The sequence below is a fragment of the Dryas octopetala genome, chromosome 8, assembly GCF_963921425.1.
Source record: "Dryas octopetala chromosome 8, drDryOcto1.1, whole genome shotgun sequence".
Taxonomy (NCBI): Eukaryota; Viridiplantae; Streptophyta; class Magnoliopsida; order Rosales; family Rosaceae; genus Dryas; species Dryas octopetala.
Window position 1 is genome coordinate 7,863,941 of NC_141373.1, and position 15,977 is coordinate 7,879,917.

General features: G+C 36.8%; 2 protein-coding genes across 2 annotated transcripts; both read left to right on the forward strand.

Annotated features, from left to right (window-relative positions):
- The first annotated feature begins 198 nt into the window (after positions 1-198).
- RAD54 (DNA repair/recombination protein) lies at positions 199-9,747 on the forward strand. Its single transcript, XM_086254621.1, has 21 exons — positions 199-443; positions 917-1,300; positions 1,601-1,687; positions 1,823-2,063; positions 2,129-2,254; positions 2,352-2,408; positions 2,485-2,571; positions 2,953-3,048; positions 3,270-3,320; positions 3,701-3,775; positions 3,892-3,978; positions 4,413-4,504; positions 4,583-4,715; positions 6,341-6,460; positions 6,589-6,702; positions 6,814-6,897; positions 7,022-7,099; positions 7,180-7,238; positions 8,007-8,196; positions 8,287-8,385; positions 9,271-9,747. Exons 1-21 carry the CDS (start codon positions 199-201, stop codon positions 9,640-9,642), a joined length of 2,877 nt encoding a protein of 958 aa, XP_086110747.1. The 3' UTR covers positions 9,643-9,747.
- Positions 9,748-12,813: 3,066 nt separating this feature from the next.
- On the forward strand, positions 12,814-13,816 carry LOC147276773 (uncharacterized). Its single transcript, XM_086255040.1, has 2 exons — positions 12,814-13,431; positions 13,544-13,816. The coding sequence occupies exons 1-2, from the start codon at positions 13,009-13,011 to the stop codon at positions 13,589-13,591; spliced, it is 471 nt and encodes a 156-aa protein (XP_086111166.1). The 5' UTR covers positions 12,814-13,008; the 3' UTR covers positions 13,592-13,816.
- Positions 13,817-15,977: the final 2,161 nt, after the last annotated feature.

The window sequence follows — 15,977 nt, forward strand, 5'->3', positions numbered from 1 at the left end:
CTTATACGAAAAAACTAGGAATATATTATCCACGTTTGAGAAATCATTTTCAAAGCAAACAAACAGTCCCTAAAACAATAATGAGTTAAAAGCTTCGCGCGACTGCCCACACTTTTAGCGCCAAAATGTATCAAATTTAAACACACCACTTTCTCTGAGTCTCGCCCAAGTCGCTCACACACTCACACTCACACAACTATGGAGGACGAAGACGAAGTTCTCTCGGCCTCCGATGTCTCCGTTGCCTCCGATTCCAGCGAGGAGGAATACACGGCCGACCAAGAAGAATTAGAACAAGCAGAAGATGACCTTGAAGACGACCACCTCCAAAACGACGACGTAGAAGAGAATAATAATAATAATAGTAAACAATCCACGGACCGTCCTCATCCTCAGCCGTCTGGGGATGACCGGAAATCAAAGAATGTCGATGCTCTCGTCAGGTGCCTCTGAGTTTTGCCTATAATTTTTTTTTGGTTGAAGAATTTTTGCTTAGCAATTTTAAATTTCTACAGCTGCAGCTCACCTAGGGTTTCGCGTTTTATGTGGTGTGAAATTGGATTTATGTGTGCTTTTATCATTCATTTCTTTTATTTATTGTTTTCTTGTTTGGTTGGTGAGAAAATAGTGGAAAATAAAAGAAACACAAGTGGTTTGAATCATAGGGTTCAGATTGGTTTGGTTTCCAGGAAATGATATTGCTTGACTAAGCTGTTGGTGCCATTATTATTGGCGTCCGAGCTATCAAACAATGGAAAACTCTGCGTGGATTCATTTTGGGTTTTTCATTGTGCTGCCACTTATGTAAAGGGGAATGTCTCTACTCAGTTCTAGTTGTAATTTTTGGTATTGGGTTTTTGTTCATTCATTTTTTGTTTAATTTCAACTGAAATTTGTGGTAATGATTTTATATCAGAGGTAATCTTGTTGTGAAAAGACAGTCCCTGCTTCCACGAGTTCTCTCAGTGACGGAAGGAGCAACGGTTTGTAGAAAACCCTTTAAACCACCATGCTCTAATGGCTATAATGATGGAAATGACCAGCTCGCTCGTCGTCTCTCAGCACGTAGAAGGTTTGTTCCGTGGGGCTCATCAAGTGCAGTATTGGTTCCTACTATTAATAGGTTTTTGAGTATACCAAATGATGCTGAGAAAGATGTAGTGGAAGAGAGTGTGACTCTTCCACCAGGAATTGATCCTTTGGTTTTGTGGCAAGCTGAAGAATTCGAGGATGGGGATGTTAATATGACGCAGATTGTAGTGGACCCACTTCTTGTCCGTTTCCTTCGACCACATCAAAGGTTTTTCTCAGGATATTAAAACTGTTTCTGTTTGTTTTCCTTTTGGTAAAAATTTAATAATGGTGTACTCACAAATGGCTCTATCATTTATTATAAGTATAAACATAACTTTTTATCAAATATTACTTTGTATATTCCTTCTAAAGTTCTATTGCCATTTGAATTTTGAATGCCAAAATATCATAACATGTTGGTTACGTGGCAGATGCATCCATCATAATTAAGAAAATTTCTAATTTGCATTAATGTTTTCATATGGTTGGCATTGCTTAAAATTGATGAGATGAAGTTTTGATGCAGAGAAGGAGTTCAGTTTATGTTTGAATGTGTTTCAGGATTAAATAGTGCTGCAAATATATATGGATGCATTCTGGCAGATGATATGGGGTAAACTCTCTCTCTCTCTCTCTCTCTCTCCCTATTTATGTATATATATATATTATATCTGCAGTTTTTTCTTTTATGTTATTATGTCTGGGGATCATTTATTCAGGTTTGTTCTTAATCTTATTGTTTTTGTAGTTTGGGAAAGACATTGCAGTCAATCACATTACTTTATACCCTTCTTTTTCAAGGGTTTGATGGAAAACCGATGGTTAAAAAGGCCATTATAGTCACGCCCACAAGTCTTGTGAGCAATTGGGAGGCTGAAATAAATAAATGGGTTGGAGAAAGAGTTCGTCTCATTGCTCTTTGTGAAAGTACCAGAGATGATGTTATTTCTGGAATTGACCGGTTCACAAGTCCTCGTAGCCCTTTACAGGTAAATTTGTGTAACTAGTCTAACATTTATCCTTGAACAATGCTCTTACAATCAATACACCTCAGGTACTAATTGTTTCATATGAGACATTCCGGATGCATTCAACAAAATTTAGCCAAAGTGAATCCTGTGACCTTCTCATATGTGATGAAGCTCACAGGCTAAAGAATGATCAGACAATGACGAATCGGGTATGATGTATACAAGTTCTGCCTGTTCTCATGTTTGTTTTTTAAAAACCTATATGCCATTTTGTTCCCCTGATACTATTCATGTATATTCTGTCAGGCATTGGCTGCTCTTTCATGCAAGCGGCGCGTTTTATTGTCAGGAACTCCAATGCAGGTGGGATGCAATGATGCATGATGCTTCATGGTTCCAAGTTTTTGTTTCTTATTTCTCTCGATTTATTCCTTTGCAGAATGACCTAGAAGAGTTCTTTGCCATGGTCAACTTTACTAATCCGGGAATCTTAGTTGATGCTGCACATTTTCGCCGCTACTATGAAGTGAGTTGATGACTTTACATTTTATATATACCCTTTATGGCCTTTAAGAATGAATCTACATCATCAAGTTTATTTGATTTCTTTGATATTGGTTTCTTGTTTTTCTTTTCCTTTTTGTCCTTCTCCTAAAGCTAGCTAGGAATTTATTATCATAAGTTGGGGTTCTTTCTAGTAATTTTGTTTTTGCATCATATAGTAAATTATTTAGTGATGCAATGCGTGGTAATATTCTTTGAATTGTATGTGTTGGAGGAATATCCCTTTTTCATATGATTGAAATATTCCAAATATTAACGTTGTATTAATCATTTTTCTTCTTTTCTCACTGTTGACATGTATTTTTTTTCTGAATATGAATTGTTACATATATGTTTTGTGAAGGCGCCTATTATTTGTGGAAGAGAACCTAATGCCTCTGAAGAAGAGAGGAAGCTAGGTTTTGAGCGCTCTGCAGAACTAAGTGCAAAAGTTAATCAGGTTACATTTTCTTGTTGACATGACAATTCTAGACATTACTTTTGTTCAGTCTATGCTTTAAGAGAGTTGTATCAGCATCTTTCACTAATTTTGGGAGTTTTAATTCTAGACATTACCTTTGTCCAGTCTTTGCTTCAAGGGAGTTGTATCAGCATCTTTATGGTTAATTAAAATATGAAATCAGCGTTTTTTTGTTACTAATAATTAACATAATTTTGCAGTTTATATTGCGGAGGACTAATGCACTATTATCAAATCACCTGCCACCAAAGGTATGACACTTATCTCGGACTATGCCAAAAGGTTACATATGTGTGTGCGTATACTTACATAATTAATAGTTATGTGGTTAGGTATGGTAGATGAATATTTACACTTTTTGGGAAATCAATTATAGTAGAATTATTAATTTGAAAAGAAAAATCTTCTGTTAGAACTATCTACTCTGCATATTTCATTAGCAATGTGAAACTTTAGATTTTTACTATAATGGATATCAGGTAGATAGACTTGTTCCTAGTTGCACCTTGCCTCTAACATAGACAGCCAAATGTATTGGCTCAGACAGGCTTGCATATAAATTGCCTATTTTTATTTCAAATATTTGTTACAAGAAAGAAATTCTGAGTTTCTATGTTTTTCCCCCTTGCAGATAATTGAAGTTGTTTGTTGCAAGTTGACTCCTCTCCAATTAAACTTATATAACCATTTTATACATTCAAAAAATGTGGGTTCCCATTCCTATTGAGCTGTCAAGTAATTTCTGAAAGGTGCAGAACTTTTGGAGTTAATGAAAAGACTGTCTGACAGGACATGGTTTTATGTTGTTTTCCTCAACCATAGGTTAAACGAGCAATCTCTGAAGATGTGAAGCAATCAAAGATTTTGGCTTATATAACAGCTCTTAAGAAGCTATGCAATCATCCAAAGGTATGGCACAGACACACTGACACATATATAGGCATGCAGACATAATTTAATCGGCATGTTTTTCTGTTTTTATTATCTTTGGACCTATTCTGAGGAAACATGGTAACATCATACAAATTTTGGTATTGGTTGCTAATAGCCCTTTCCTTTTCTTGTAAAGATACCTTTATTATCTCTTCCTATAAGCCTCCACATACAGAATCGATATAGTTCCTTTTTCAAATAGAAAAAGCAAGTCCACATCTGATAAACTTCAAGTGGGCTTTGGAATCTCAGTGGATATAGGCTTTCAAGAGTTTTGCATTTTTCAAATTTTCTGTTTAGTATCATCATGATTAATTTTTTAAGTTAGCTCTTCTTCTAACTTCCCATTTATTTATTTTAAGTTTTAGTTTGGGTTGCTTACATCCTCTTGAAATATGTTCATCTTGTAGCTCATCTATGATACTATAAAAAGTGGAAGTCCAGGAACTTCGGGTTTTGAGAACTGTATTCGCTTTTTCCCTCCGGAGATGTTCTCTGGAAGGTATGCATTTTTGTAAATTTCCCCCCAGTATAATATTCCAACATCGACAGCTATACAACATGTTTCTTATGTTGTTAGATCTGGATCATGGACTGGCGGGGATGGGGCTTGGGTTGAACTGTCTGGAAAAATGCATGTTTTAGCTCGGTTACTGGCCCATTTACGTCAAAGGACTGATGACCGTATTGTCCTTGTCTCAAACTATACACAGGTAATGTTATACAATGATTGTATACTATATATATGTACACACACACACACATATATATATATATATAAAGATATATATATATATATATATACAGGAAGGCTCCATTGTAGGATCCTACAAATAAAATTATTTGTAGGATACCTCATGAGGCCCACTCCCATGTAGTTTTTCAACAATCCGAACCGTCTATTTTTTAGACCTCTATTCATAGATCTTTTTTGCAAAAAATTAGCCAAATCGGAAATCATTTGCCTATCTAACTTTGATCAAACAAATGAACGGTTTTATCGAAATTTTTGGTTCGTCTATTTGTTTGATCAAAGTTAGATAGGAAAATGATTTTTGATTTGGCTAATTTTTTGTAAGGATGATCTATGAATAGAGATTTAAAAAATAGGCGGTTCGGATTATTGAAAATATATGGGAGTGGGCCCCATGAGATATCCTACAAATAATTTTATTTGTAGGATCCTGCAATGGAGCCTTTCTGTATATATATATACTTTGCCTTTATTTCTTTCTGGTCTGCAGGCAGTATACGGTTCTCAACAATAAATCATTTGTGCCATCAGTCAGCATGATTTATGTACTGTTACAATACTATGTTATAGCTAATTAGGGACAAGTTTTTTTTGTTTCTTTTCATTTACGACCTAATATCTCAATTTTGAATGATCTTGGTGAGTGTTTTTCTATACTCTCTTTAATTAAAGGTGTCTTGTTACATTCACTACGAGTTGATAGAAGATCTTGAAAACTGAACCCTTTGGCATTTCTTGTGCAAGTCATATTTTAGATAATTGGTTGGCGTCCCATCTCTCTCTCTTTTCAACCCAACTGTGATTAGTTGGAAGGCTAAGGTACATTATAAGTACAAGTACTTGGATTATCACTCATACAGGAGTAAATACCTGTGAATATATATATATTTTAAGATGAGGCCTATTGCTTGTTTGTCACCTCATTGGTGTATCATGTGCAAAGAGGTTGCTGAAAGTATTGATCACCTCTTCCTTCACTGTTCCATTACTTTGAGATTATGGCATAAGCTATTTCAGGAGGCAAGGTTGAGTTGGGTGATTTATTATTCCTATGCATCTTTATTTAATATGACATATTGTGTTTTTGGTAGAGGAAAATAGGTCTAAGTTCTGTGCAATTGTATCATATTGACAATCTTTTGGGTTATTTGGTCGGAAAGAAATAGTAGGATTTTTTAGGGCAAATGGGGAGAGGAGTAGGATTTCTTGCTGGATAAAGTTAGATTTTCAGCATCTTTGTGGGCATCGATATCTTATGAATTTAAAGATATTAGAGTTGGATGTTAATTCTTAATGGTCATGTGTAGTTAGTTATATACTTATATTATAGTTGGATGTTAAAGGTTATGATTGTACCTTTGGTGGACTGCTTGTTCATTGCTGTTGTACTTATGTTTAGTTTGTGTTAATAAAATTCTTCTATTTCTTATAAAAAAAACGTAATACCTGAACTCAACATTGTTTTTGGGCCAAACCTGAACTCAATATTTAGTCATTCAGCTAAACATTCATTGCCACAATTTTGGTGGAAGAAACTAGGTTTTAACTTATCTTTTTGTAAACTAATGTATTATTATGTAACAGACGCTGGACCTTTTTGCGCAATTATGTCGAGAAAGAAGATACCCGTATTTGAGGCTTGACGGAACCACATCTATTAGTAAAAGACAGAAGTTAGTAAACCAGTTTAATGACCCCTCAAAGGTATAAAGATTTATGTTTATAACTATATTTGCAATATAGACACTTTTAATTTCTTTTTATGTTTCCTTAGTTCTATACTTCTATTGGGGCTTATTTATGAAACACAAGTCTAACTCAACTTCTTGCAGGATGAATTTGCATTTCTCTTAAGCAGCAAGGCTGGTGGTTGTGGTCTCAATTTGATAGGTGGAAATCGACTAGTCTTGTTTGATCCTGATTGGAATCCTGCCAATGATAAACAAGTAAGTGCTTAGGTTAAGCTCTACATGTACGACTGCGAAGGATCATAAAATACGCACATTCTTCTGTATAATATTTTCCTTGTTTGATTTTTTGTCTTATCCCATATGTAGGCTGCTGCAAGGGTTTGGAGGGATGGCCAAAAGAAGAGAGTATACGTATATAGATTTTTGAGTACTGGAACAATTGAAGAAAAGGTTTTGATGTGGCAACAATCAAGTTATCATAATCACTGTCATTTGTTTCCTTCTGCATTTGTATGATTTATGCAGTCAATTCTTTCAAGATTCCTAGTAAAAACACCATCCTTGTATTCGGTAGGTCTACCAGCGTCAGATGTCAAAAGAAGGTCTTCAAAAAGTTATTCAGCAGGAACAAACAGATAGCTCGATGGCACAGGTCTGGATTTGGAACTCTTTCTTGCTTTGTGGTTGGTTTTGCCTTTAAATGCATGTTATACAAAAGTTCTTTTGTTCTAGGGAAACTTTCTTTCAATTGAAGACCTACGCGATCTGTTCACATTTCATGAGAACGTGAGGTAATTTCTTCTAATCTTTTTTTTTTTGTAATCCTTTTCTGGGTCATGTGCTTTACTGCATTATCATCATGTATATCTGCCATGTGAATGGGTTTGCTGATGTGAAACGGTTGTTGAATTTTAATATGTGGATTTAGTATTTCAAATGGTAGAATCAAGAGTGTATATGTTTCATACCTTGTTGATTGGTTGTTAACAATACATGGATTGAGTAGTAGGTTTCTCTTTTCATTTACAGTTGCTAATCTTTTGTATGATTTTTATGAAAGTTCCAAAACTTCTACTGTAGATGCCTTTTATTCTCCCTTTTTCTTTCTAAATGTAGCTCTTATCACACTATTGTTAAGTTGTGCCACTACATATCAGATGATACTGTATAATGATGCCTACTTATATTGCTCCTCTTCTATTTCTCTATTTTCCGGTCAGTGTGCCAAAGCATAAAAGAAATAGTGGTAAACTTTAGCCTTGTATCAGAAAATTAATAGGTTATGCATATCAGCTTTTATCCAGCATTGCAAACCTTTTCTCAAGAGGTAATAAGATATTGTAGTTTTTCAGTTATCAAAATAAATCAAGTAACTATTTCTTTTACACAATAATTATTAATTTGATTCTTTTTGTTTATGAAATGAAGGTTTGAATTAATCTTCTTACCCTGTTGAGTCCTTTGGAAATGCTGGTTAAATTGTTTCTTGACTGCCGCATTTCATTTTCGTGCTGTGAAAATTCCCTTTTCCTGTTAATGGGTGTTATCTATATATGAAGGTCTGAAGTGCATGAGCAGATGAACTGCATCCGTTGCCAAAATTGCAATGACGCACCACAGAGAATAGCAGAGGGAGATGCAAACGAATCAACCAACAAAAGTGGTCAGTCTGACCAAGAAATCTCTGATATAGGTGGATTTGCAGAGATTGCGGGATGCTTACATGAGTTAAAGAGCTCAGAGAAGCAGGTTGGCCACATCTGTTTATTAGACGTCATAGATGCTAATAGCCTTTTCATATATGTTTTGATAAACTTATAGAAACATTTTGTTTTTCAGGTAGGGGCACCTCTAGAAGAAGATTTAAGTAATTGGGGGCATCATTTCTTCCCGACTTCAGTACCTGATGCTATTCTCCAAGCTTCAGCTGGCGATGAGGTATAAGAAAGTTTTTTACAACCGTTCTAGTTTTTTTTTCTTTTTTCAATCATCTTTTTGGATAACGGCATGGCAATAATTTTGCCTTTAACTTGGCCACAAAGGTTTACCACCCCAGACAAGTTTTCAATTTCTTAGTATTGTTTGTATAGTGTTTTTCTTGAATTAGAAAATATGAAAAATTGCAAAGAAAATAGAAAAATATAGGGAAGTATCTCTAAGACTCTGCCATTGAATCTACAGTGACCATTACATTAACTTCTAAGAACTAAACTAGGTTTTTGAACTTTTTTTCATTACTACATGTTTTCTTTCTGATTCTTGCTTAAGGATAAAAAAACTTTGACACAATGTATTTTAGGAGCCAAAATAAAAACACACATGCATATCCGACACTGATGTTAAGTAAACCATGCCTATCAAACTTTACTTTTTACATGCTTTTGTAATAAAATTGTTTTTGAAAGGTTTTTTTCCTAAATTCAAAGAGCTTTCCCCCATCCATGTTTATGGCTTAACCAACATGAGAGTCTGATACAAGCATTCCCAAGAAATGAGGGAAAAAAAAACAGTACTGGATGGTTTAACAATACGAATGGGCGTTTAGTTTGGGAATGGATCCCAGCTCAACAAGTGAGAACTATCCAATGGAGGGTAAATTTTTTTCTTTGTTCCCCTTTTCTCTTCTCCATTTTGTTATTCTCATTAATTATTTCATGGAAGCAAATTACCACATTAGTTTGCCTTTTGCCTCTAGTTCCAGTTACTGCATTTAGCATTCATATACATATGACAAAAACAAGAAGCCATATCTACTTCTCTTTAACGCTTCATTTACTCATGTTACGTAACAGAATCATGATATCCTGATCATTAACCATTCAGGTCACATTTGTTTTTTCAAACCAAGTGGATGGGAAGCTTGTACCTATTGAATCAGCAGTAACCCCAAAGATTCAGGGAGAAGAAGGAAAAGAGAATCACCTCAAATTAAAGCAAAACCTGACTCGGAAATCCATGCCATTGTCTTGGCAAAGAAAACCCCTAGAACCTGTCTTTTCGAGTGACAATTCTACCAGAAGCACACTATCTGCCCCTTTCAGGCCCTCACCGAACACCTCTGTGAATTCAGTGAGAACTTCTTTGAAGGGTTCAGTGCATGTAGCATTGAAGCCTAAACTCTCTCTTGCAAATCGATTGCCCCAGAAAAGATCGTCTCCTGATACTGTCCAACATGATGATGATGATTTTGTGTAAGTTTTGTTTTGGCTTTCTTTAGTGGTTTTGTTATTTTCATTGTTGTCACCATTTTTGCAATAGTATGTAACAATAGTGGGTTAGATTAATGTAAGCATAAATATGTAACAATACAAATTTATGGCAAGTTGTGTATATGAAACATACATACCCTGCAAGATACATGATCACCAAATACATATATATTCAAATTTTATATGGTGTACTGCTAATGCGGGTTTGTAACTCTAGTGATTAACCGTTTTTATCTCTACATTCAAGATTCTAAATTCGAATCCTAACAATATCGAATGGTGTACCGTAAGATTTGATGACAGCATTCTCTAATTGGTAAAATTAAAATTCGTCCAAGAATTATAAATTTATAATATGGGTGGCATCCCTGAATCAATTGTAAGGCTCCATTGGTAATATTCATATAATTTCCAAATACTTATAAGAAAGGCATTATATCATTTCAAATAATTGAATGCTTAAGAGAGAAGACAGATTAAACCAATATCATGATATCAATGACATGCGAGACAAAATTAAGGTCTTCCATTAATCCATTTGATGTAAGTCACGAACGTTTCTTTCACTTCACTGATATAGAAAGATCGGTAGACAGATGCATGTGCAGTTGCTGATGTTATTGATGTTCTTTCTTCTTTTCTTGCTCGGCTCCATATGGTTGATATTATGAAGCCAGCTTCATTGTAGAAGGGGATAGAGACTAGACTTGCAAATTGATCGGATTTCAATTCGAAATCCAATCCGAATCCGATACATTTACAGGTCTAATAGAGACTAGAGAGCAATATCCATCCTGTAAATTAATATCATGGCTTTTGCTTTTGCAAGTTGAAGTATAGACTGCATTGCCAGCCAATATCTTAATTGCACCCACAATTTATCGTTCTAGCCATTTATGAGTCCAGACAACCTTCATGGTCTTGAATAAGTGATTGGCCCATCAATCTGAAAGTGAGTTTTACGACTCCTCATATCATTTGATTGGATCCGGATCCTCTATCAATTTTCATATACTTATTTTTATTTAACTTTCAATTATAAATCTATATTATAAATTTAAGGGTGTACGAGTATAAGATGAATGGGTTCATAATATTTTTAGGTATGTGGGATCAATTATATTCTGGATTTGTATTATACGACTATGATTGAAGTAAGAGTATGCACGTTAGAGAATTCAATTCCCATTTGATTTTACTACATTTACTAACTATATTGATCAGCTACATTTTTCATAGACCCGGAACTAATTGTGTAGATGAATTTCACTTCTATAAGAGATTTGGTTAGCACATGTAGCATCACTTTCATTATTATATTTAACACTAATTAAGCAGCCTTACATTTCATTAAAATATATGAGAGACTAGACTAGGCTAGACTTTAGAGCAGAATATACTAGGCATCGATGGCATAAGTTTTGACATAGCGATGGAGCCACTTTCAACTACTTCTATACAACAAGCATGTTAGAAAAGGGAGGAGAGAGATTAATTAGTATAACATTATATATACATTTAGGGTAACGTTCAAAGCACCAAACATAATAGAGGTTTATATCCTTGATCTGACATTGTAAAATGAGCCTTGAAGATGGATTAAATTATGGTAGTTTTTAAGATAGGACAGAGGAAGCACTTAAAGTAGAGTGCAAAAGACAAGTTTTGTTAACAAGATGGGAGACCAAAAGGGAGACATTGCCCTTTGACCAAGTTCTTCTTCCTCTAACCCATGAGGCTAATGCAATGCCTTTCAGGTATCTGCAAAAGTTTGCCACAGTTGTCAATTGGGAATCAGCCACTTGTCAAAAACCCATTAGGCCAAGTTGTAGAAATTTCAATGATCTAGATAGAGGGTATACCATGTGCAACCACTGTGAAGGTCAATAGTCCTAAGAGAGTGGAATAAAGAATCTTTATTCTTCTTGTGCAGGTTGGAGTGAATCCAAAGTCCTAGATTGGGTTTGTTTCATGGATGGGTGTAGGAGTGGAAAAAACTTTATGTGTATATACTATTTGATTAACAAGCAGACTGGCTAGCTGAAGTCTTCATGAACCTTGGGAGATCTCAAAGGACACATACCAATTATATGGAAAAGGATTCCCAAGCTTAAGATGGAGAGAGGCAATATGAGAGATAAACCATTACAAGAATAAATGTCAAAACTAATAGTAAATCTCAAGAAAAGTGATGGGATCTAATCTGTCGAGAAAACTATCCTTTTAACACAATAATTCTCTATAATGGACATCTATGAACTTCCAAGTTTAGGACATTATTATGATTTATGAGAGTCACCCTCAATGTAATAAAATGATTTGAATCAACTACTTTTTAAGTTTTTATTGAAATATTATCCTTATAAAAAAATAGTCAATTTAAAGTCATGAGTGTGGGAAGAAGTGTTTGGTAAAAAAGCTATAAGCCCGGCCCTACATCCTAAAACGAATAACATTAGACGAATTATATTTTCTCCCCACATTAGTTACTCACACAATATAATGTGACTGATGTGTGTACTTATTCATCAATTATTATGATCAATCATTGATTAATAATATCACATTATATAATCATCTAATGTGAGAGGAAAAAATGTGCTCTCTAGCGCTACTAAATCTCAAACTGACAGCTATATATATATGCAGGTAAAACAATTTTTGTTTTCTTTTTATTTTTCCTACTTATGTTCTACCACCAATCAAACAGAGAGGGCCTGTACGTTGTAAATATCATATAGGATTGCGATCTCACCCATATCATGACATGTGACTGTCACACATGCCCCTTATTTGGACAGACAGAAAATTTAACCATCTTCCAAAAAGAAAAACAAAAAAATAACTTATAAAAGTGTCTGGCACATTTGACTAAAGTGCAATGGAAACCAAACTTTTTGCAATCAATTGTCATCCACTCACGTCCTATTTGATAAGTGAATGTGGATTGGCCAACGCCACCCCCAGCAGAACAAATTAATATTAATAATTATTAGGTGTTACTGGCTGTAGAATATTATGTTATAGAGAAAGAGATCAAAATGTTTGTTTTTTTTTACATGCATTTTTAATTAAAAGGTGACAAATCTAATAAGTAACATGAGATGTCTACCAGACATACGCATAAAACAAGCTCTCCCTAATATAAATGCAAACATCTCCATGTGGATTCTAACTTTGCAAGTAAATCAGCAAATTTAAAAGCTTTAGTAGGCATTGGTTTTGTGTGTCCATGGCATGCTTAAACATGTTTAACAATTAGCAGGAACAGCAACAAGCTAGGCCTTATTGTTTGCACCACCACCACCACTACTACTACTACTACTACTACTTGAGCTTATTCCTCTTCTCTATGGATCCTAGAATTTCCTTCTCCAATGACTTTGCAGACACTCAACAAGCCATCAAGCATGAAGCTGCCATCTACAGAGAAGCACCTGTCTCGTCGGATTTCGAATTCTCCGTGAACAATTTTGGGATGATATCCGCGGATGAGATCATATTCCAGGGCACATTGCTGCCCTTGAAGGACAATTGTGCCAACCAGCTAGGGAAGACTACTTTGAGAGATGAATTGCTTGTTGATGATGATTATGGTGATGTATTGCCAAGGCAACCAAAGAGTTTGAGCAGGTGGAAGGAGAGGTTGGGGTTCAAGAGGGCACAAATTGTTCCTAAGAAAGGTGATAGAAGTCATGGAGTTCTTGAAAGGATAGTTGAAGAGAGGAGGCCTATGTTTGTTCATGAAGCTGTACTTATTAGCAAGGAAAGCCAGGTAAGATGAATTTTTTTTTTTTCTTTTTCTTCTTTTTTCTCTTTGATGTTTCTAAGTAAGATGGTAATTGAGAATTCTTAATTAAGTCTTATTAATGGTTTCTTGTTTGCAGGAATTTTTATTTGAAGGAGGGTTGACTTGCAGAAATGATGGGATCTGAGGATTAATTTCCTGCTAACTTTTTAAGGTATGGATAGAGTGGTTTCTATGAGTGTATGTTTAGGGCTTTGGCTTGGCTCAGCTTTGCAGTTCTTTTTGTCCATTTAATCCTAGACAACATCCCATCCCATCCCATCCTCCTGATTAGTAGATGAAGAAGAAGGTACTTTTGGCTGTTCCATTTTGTACAAATGTTTGCAGTTGAAGAAATTCTGTGAGTTTTTTTTTTTTTTTTTTTTTTTTTTTTTCTGATTCAGAAGAAATTCTGTGAGTTGGTGTAAATTTTATTGTGTTGATCTATCTTATTATGGGTTTTTTTTTGGGTTACATTATGGGTTTCTTTTATTCTATATGGATTTGGATCCACCCCCTATTTTTTTCACATTAAGTACTGGGAAATCAGCCTGTTGCTAATACCAAGAGTGAAGTTGTCTTCTCTCTTCCATGATCTTCCTGAAATATCTATACTGCATGCCCAAATCACTAGGTTTTAGTGTTCTACTGACCTTTCCAGCCACCCAGATGACTACTCTCTTCAAGGAAGAAGAGGTCCGGAATCAATTCTTGGAAGGGGGGGGCTATTCAGACCACCCTATTGTGCTGAGTTGACCACCCCCCTAAAATTTTGCCAATTTTTGCCCATTTTGCCCCTGCATGCCCATTTTCCAGATTTTGGCCAGCCACCCCTCTCCGCCGCCGGCGCAACCCCACCCCCTCTCCATCGCCGGCGCGACCCCACCCCTCCCCACCGCATCTCCCCTCCTATCCTCCTCCCCCACCCAGCCACCACTCCCCCACCCATCCCCTCCCCTCCCCAGCCCGCCCCCAGCCAGCCCACCCCTACCCAGCCAGCCCCTCCCCAGCCCGCCCGCACCCCCTCACCCCAAGCCCCGCCGCCGTCGCACCCATCCCCAGCCCGCCCGCACCCCCTCACCCCAAACCTAGCCCCCGTCGCACCCCTCCCCAGCCCGCCCGCACCCCCTCACCCCAAGCCCAGCCCCCGTCGCACCCCCCAACCCCAGCCCCCGTCGCACCCATCCCCCACCCCCGATCTGGAGGTCTATGGGGTTGCGCCGGCCACCCATGGTGGTCCGGTGAGGGAGGGAGGCAGACAGAGGGGAGAGAGAGAAGATGGCAGAGAGAGGGAAGAGAGAGAGGAGATCGGGCCAGGGGAGGGGGGGTCGCGCCGGCCATGGGGAGGGGTGGGTCGCGCCGGCGGTGGGGAGGGGGGGTCGCGCCGGCCATGGGGAGGGGGTGGGGTGGGTTGCGCCGGCGGCGGGGAGAAGTGGCCGGGAAATTGGAGGGGTGGGTTTTTTTTTTATGCAGGGGCAAAATGGGCAAAAAGGGATAAAATTTGAATGGGGTGGTCAATTTATCAGGTTTGGGTGGTCTGAACAGCCCCCCCCCCCCTTCTTGGAAATAGGGTTCACAAGAGGAAGGGCCATCAACTATTTCCTCAAGGAAAATGTTAGAGACATCACATTTTAAAACAACAGTAACTGTTTACATAATGTTGACGATTTATTATAGCCAACTATTAATTAACACATCAACTTCGCATTATGAGGTCGACTGATGCAATTTTATTGCAATGCTACACTTTTCTCAATGATATACCTCTAAAGTAGAGAACATTGACAAAAATTGCTTGTGGATTGGTTAAAAGACAGCATTTTCTAGACGATATCTAGAAAGCGGTAATCTTGAAAGTGACCCATTCACCGAGGATGGCTTTGGGTACAAGCAAATTGATCACCATCACGATTCACTAAGGAATGCTTATTTATTTATTAATCAATCAACACAAGCTCCCCAACCACAATTGTAGTCAAAATTTCACGATGTTTTGGTTTTTCCTAAACAATAAACAGTATCATCCATTTGTATTAGTTTCCTTTGGAATTTGGAATTGCAGGCCTGTAAATAAGAGCACATCCACAAGAATGAACGTAGCTATCCTTTCGGCACTAGTAAAACAAAATCTTAAGAGATCTTTGTATAGCCGAACCCAACTGAGTGGGAGCTGGCTTAACTAGTCTGTTGTGGTTAGCACCTTTTGCCGAAAACATCTTTTGTCATTCTTTATTAAAAAAAAAAAAAAACCCTTCACCATTAGTATCAAATTTCAGATTCATTAAATCTAGAAACACAATGGGTTGACCAGTAGTTTCAATTTTTTTTTTTTTGGTCAGAGTAGTTTCAAATTTCCCTTCTCAAATCAAAACCCAAATTTTTGCCAAGACCGAAAAGAAATATTCTGTTTAGTTGACTTGGTTGTAGAAGGTTTTGACCTGCTTTAGATCTTTCTGCCCAGTTTGGTGTTAACCGTGTAAGCATGTTGTCTACTTGTGTTGTATTGCACTCTGGACTGATGTCCTTGATCTGCA

Bases quoted from the DNA above. Each gene is read 5' to 3' on its own strand.
- RAD54 (XM_086254621.1), top strand. From the start codon at position 199: ATGGAGGACGAAGACGAAGTTCTCTCGGCCTCCGATGTCTCCGTTGCC. The intron at 2,064-2,128 runs GTAAATTTGTGT...AATACACCTCAG, and splicing joins GTCCTCGTAGCCCTTTACAG to GTACTAATTGTTTCATATGA. The intron at 3,049-3,269 runs GTTACATTTTCT...ATAATTTTGCAG, and splicing joins TAAGTGCAAAAGTTAATCAG to TTTATATTGCGGAGGACTAA.
- LOC147276773 (XM_086255040.1), top strand. From the start codon at position 13,009: ATGGATCCTAGAATTTCCTTCTCCAATGACTTTGCAGACACTCAACAA. The intron at 13,432-13,543 runs GTAAGATGAATT...TCTTGTTTGCAG, and splicing joins TTATTAGCAAGGAAAGCCAG to GAATTTTTATTTGAAGGAGG.